The sequence below is a fragment of the Rutidosis leptorrhynchoides genome, chromosome 3 (assembly GCF_046630445.1).
Source record: "Rutidosis leptorrhynchoides isolate AG116_Rl617_1_P2 chromosome 3, CSIRO_AGI_Rlap_v1, whole genome shotgun sequence".
NCBI lineage: Eukaryota > Viridiplantae > Streptophyta > Magnoliopsida > Asterales > Asteraceae > Rutidosis > Rutidosis leptorrhynchoides.
The window spans coordinates 447416630-447420483 of NC_092335.1; the positions used below are offsets into that span (position 1 = coordinate 447416630).

The 3854-nt window shown below is 33.9% G+C and overlaps 1 protein-coding gene across 2 annotated transcripts; it reads right to left on the minus strand.

The window, feature by feature from the left end:
• Nucleotides 1–1323: 1323 nt before the first annotated feature.
• Nucleotides 1324–3636, minus strand: LOC139897950 (protein RADIALIS-like 1). 2 transcript variants are annotated; one of them, XM_071880665.1, is made up of 2 exons: nt 3361–3636; nt 1324–1563 (listed from the first exon to the last, which is right to left on the minus strand). In XM_071880665.1, exon 1 carries the CDS (start codon nt 3598–3600, stop codon nt 3361–3363), a length of 240 nt encoding a protein of 79 aa, XP_071736766.1. In that variant the 5' UTR covers nt 3601–3636; the 3' UTR covers nt 1324–1563. The 2 variants fall into 2 exon arrangements, with proteins under 2 accessions (XP_071736766.1, XP_071736767.1); XM_071880666.1 differs by having other exon boundaries at nt 3356–3636.
• Between the last annotated feature and the right edge of the window lie 218 nt (nt 3637–3854).

The window sequence follows — 3854 nt, forward strand, 5'->3', positions numbered from 1 at the left end:
GCTAGTTGCCAAAGGATGGTTCCCACATGTTTTAGGTGACTCACATGTGCTGCTAAGAGCTGATCATTGAAGTGTATATACCAATAGTACATACATCTAAAAGTGTGTATTGTACGAGTACGAATACGGGTGCATACGAGTAGAATTGTTGATGAAACTGAATGAGGATGTAATTGTAAGCATTTTTGTTAAGTAGAAGTATTATGATAAGTGTCTTGAAGTCTTTCAAAAGTGTATGAATACATATTAAAACACTACATGTATATACATTTTAACTGAGTCGTTAAGTCATCGTTAGTCGTTACATGTAAATGTTGTTTTGAAACCTTTAGGTTAACGATCTTGTTAAATGTTGTTAACCCATTGTTTATTATATCTAAAGAGATGTTAAATTATTATATTATCATGATACTATGATATATTAATATATCTTAGTATGATATGTATACAGTTAAATGTTGTTACAACGATAATCGTTACATATATGTCTCGTTTCAAAATCATTAAGTTAGTAGTCTTGTTTTTACATATGTAGTTCATTGTTAATACACTTAATGACATGTTTACTTATCATTTATCATGATTAAACATAGTGTATCAATATCTTAATATGATTCATATGTATTTAGTAAGACGTTGTTATAACGATAATCATTATATCTATCGTTTCGAGTTTCTTAATTCAATAAACTCAATTTTATGTACATAACTCATTGTTAAAATACCTAATGAGATACTTACTTATCATAATATCATGTTAACTATATATATAACCATATATATGTCATCACATAGTTTTTACAAGTTTTAACGTTCGTGAATCACCGGTCAACTTGGGTGGTCAATTGTCTATATGAAACCTATTTCAATTAATCAAGTCTTAACAAGTTTGATTGCTTAACATATTGGAGACACTTAATCATGTAAATATCAATTTTATTTAATATATATAAACATGGAAAAGTTCGGGTCACTACAGTACCTACCCGTTAAATAAATTTCGTCCCGAAATTTTAAGCAGTTGGAGGTGTTGACGTATCTTCTGAAAATAAGTGCGGGTATTTCTTCTTCATCTGATCTTCTCATTCCCAGGTAAACTCGGGTCCTCTACGAGCATTCTATCGAACCTTAACAATTGATATCTTGTTTTGTTTAAGTCTCTTAACCTCACGATCCATTATTTCGACGGGTTCTTCGATGAATTGAAGTTTTTCGTTGATTTGGATTTCGTCTAACGGAATAGTGAGATCTTCTTTAGCAAAACATTTCTTCAAATTCGAGATGTGGAAAGTGTTATGTACAGCCGCGAGTTCAAAGGACTAATTTCATTATCGTTTTCGTTACAGAAGAATAAATTGCAAATAGTACATACATGCATATTTGAAAAGAAAAAAAATCAGCGTTTTGTAAAAGAAAATAGTTGCATCATATCAAAGAATCATGTTATTGATTCTGGTCGATTAAAGAGAATCGCATATATATAAATTTATTCCATGCAAGACGATGTTTGATCATCCGTCTTTATTTGCTTAAATTCTTGGTGCTTTAATGAGGTTTTCCTTCCTGCATGAATATGTAGAATAAGCATCATGAGTACTTATATATATAAAATTTGTAATCTCTACAATAATTAAAATTAATAACTAATAATTAAATAATTATTTTCATTGAAACAATTGTATGTTCCATAGCAACTTTGCTACTGCAAAATTAACAAATTGTTCAATTTTACATTGTTTTGCTGGAGAAATTCACTTCAAAACTACAAACACTTAAAACGGATCAATCCTGGTCAATTTGGATTAAAAATAATAATAAAGGGATGAGAACGATTAACTTGTCCACGTGTGAACACAATAATCACATGTGAGTAAAATTTGAGTGGATCTAACCACATGCATGTGATGACCTTATAAAACGTGTTCCTTAGACCTTAGGTTGACTAATAATATTTTATTTTGGAGTAAACGATATATTGTGTCATCAGTAAAGGATCTAAGTTCAGAAGTGTTTTGGCGACGCTACAAGAAAAAGTAGAACGGACGATGGCTCTTTTTTTGCGGCAACGAACCTCGTCGCAAAATAGCCACTAAACGAAAAAATATTTCATTTCCTTGACTGCCTTTTGGTCCAACACTCTTTTGCGGCGACAACCTTTAGAGGTCGCCGCAAATAATCTGGACCCACAACCAGAAAACTCTTTTCTTTTTTCTTTCTAATCAGTAATGGTCAAACGTTCAATTTTTTATTTGCGGCGATGTTTATAGCCGCTATAAACCGTGATTTTTTACTTTTCTCCCCCATTTTTTTCCCACCAAATTTTTTCCCTCCCAAATCAGGGGGTTGCCGCAAAAAAACCCATTTTGTGTAGTGCGAAACAAAAACATATTCTTATTAAGTTTTGTCATACACACATGACATTTGAAATATTACATATACTATATCCAATTTCTAATTTAAAGAAGTTTTCAAAGTTAGTTTAAAACCGTTTAAGAAGCAAATTAAACATATATAGTTATAAATGGAGATAATGGAGGTTTCATGCCATTTAACAAGCAAAATGGGGTATATATACTGTAGTACGTTATGGGTGTTACTATAATTAGTTCTATACTCTTAGGAGCACGCTTAGGGCACTCCCTATCGTGACTAACGCTATTCATCCTCTTAACTGCCACATCAGCAACACATCAACACTTATATCCTATAACTAACACATAAAATCCTATAACTAAACACTCCCTATAATAATTACCAATAACTAACAATGTACAAAAAATATAGCACAAAGTATACACAATTTAAAGCATTGAGGGTCCCACGTGCATATAACACTCTCGCCAAATCCATGGTGAATGCGGGTAACTAACGCGGATAACTAAACGGTGCCTATGGTTAGTTACGGGTAATAACGGGTAACTAACGAGTAACTAGCGGATAACTAATTATAGGGAGTGGTCTTATAAGAACTTGGCCATCAGAGGCGGAACTAGCTTTAGACAGGGGGTGGTAGGTGCTTCCAGTGGATCTGCAAATTTTAAGCTTCAAATTTTGTGTTATCTTATTTTGGCCCGAGCTAGCCAAAAGTCTAAAATGTTGGATAATTTTATTTTACCCCCGGTGTAACATATTCCCAAAGAACTGACCAGGGCGACAACTTTCTTTGTAGGTAGCCTGGAGTCATCAAACAAAAGGGGTATATTTTTTGCTCTTAAGTTTTGAATCGCCAAAATGTTACTGTACTTTAACATGATCAAAAATGGCGCATGGTATGTACTAAGTAGGTGATATCCAATTTAATTATGTCTGGTCTATACTAATTACTCCAGCTCATAATGAGTGTTATCTATGTTACCTTACCTATGCCCCGGTTGTCCTATATTTAGGGAACGGAACTCGACCACTTTCGATGTGCTTCACATCCTCCACAAGGATCTCATAATGCCGCTTCACTTCGGCTGCAGTCTTCCCGCCAACAGCCTTGGCGACATTGTGCCATCGATCAGGTGTATCCTTATCGAACACAGCCAGAGCCTCTTCAAAGTCCTTATTCTGCTTAACAGTCCATGACCCTGACGCACGTGACGACATAGATGCCATGCTAATAAAGGGAAATGTATAAGAATGTATGTAGGATTAAAGGAATTAATGCTTGTTTGAATCCTCAAAAAATTGATATGTGGCAATTGAAGACAATGTGTGTTTTTATAGCTTCACAAGATATGGGTTAAAGTGGGGTACCTTTTGCTAGTTGGATAGTAAAGCTTGCCCAAATAAAAGAACTTAAAATGACTTGTATCCTTAAGAACCACAAATGAGGAGTATCAAAGTTATCTTTCGTGTGGCCGAAGAAT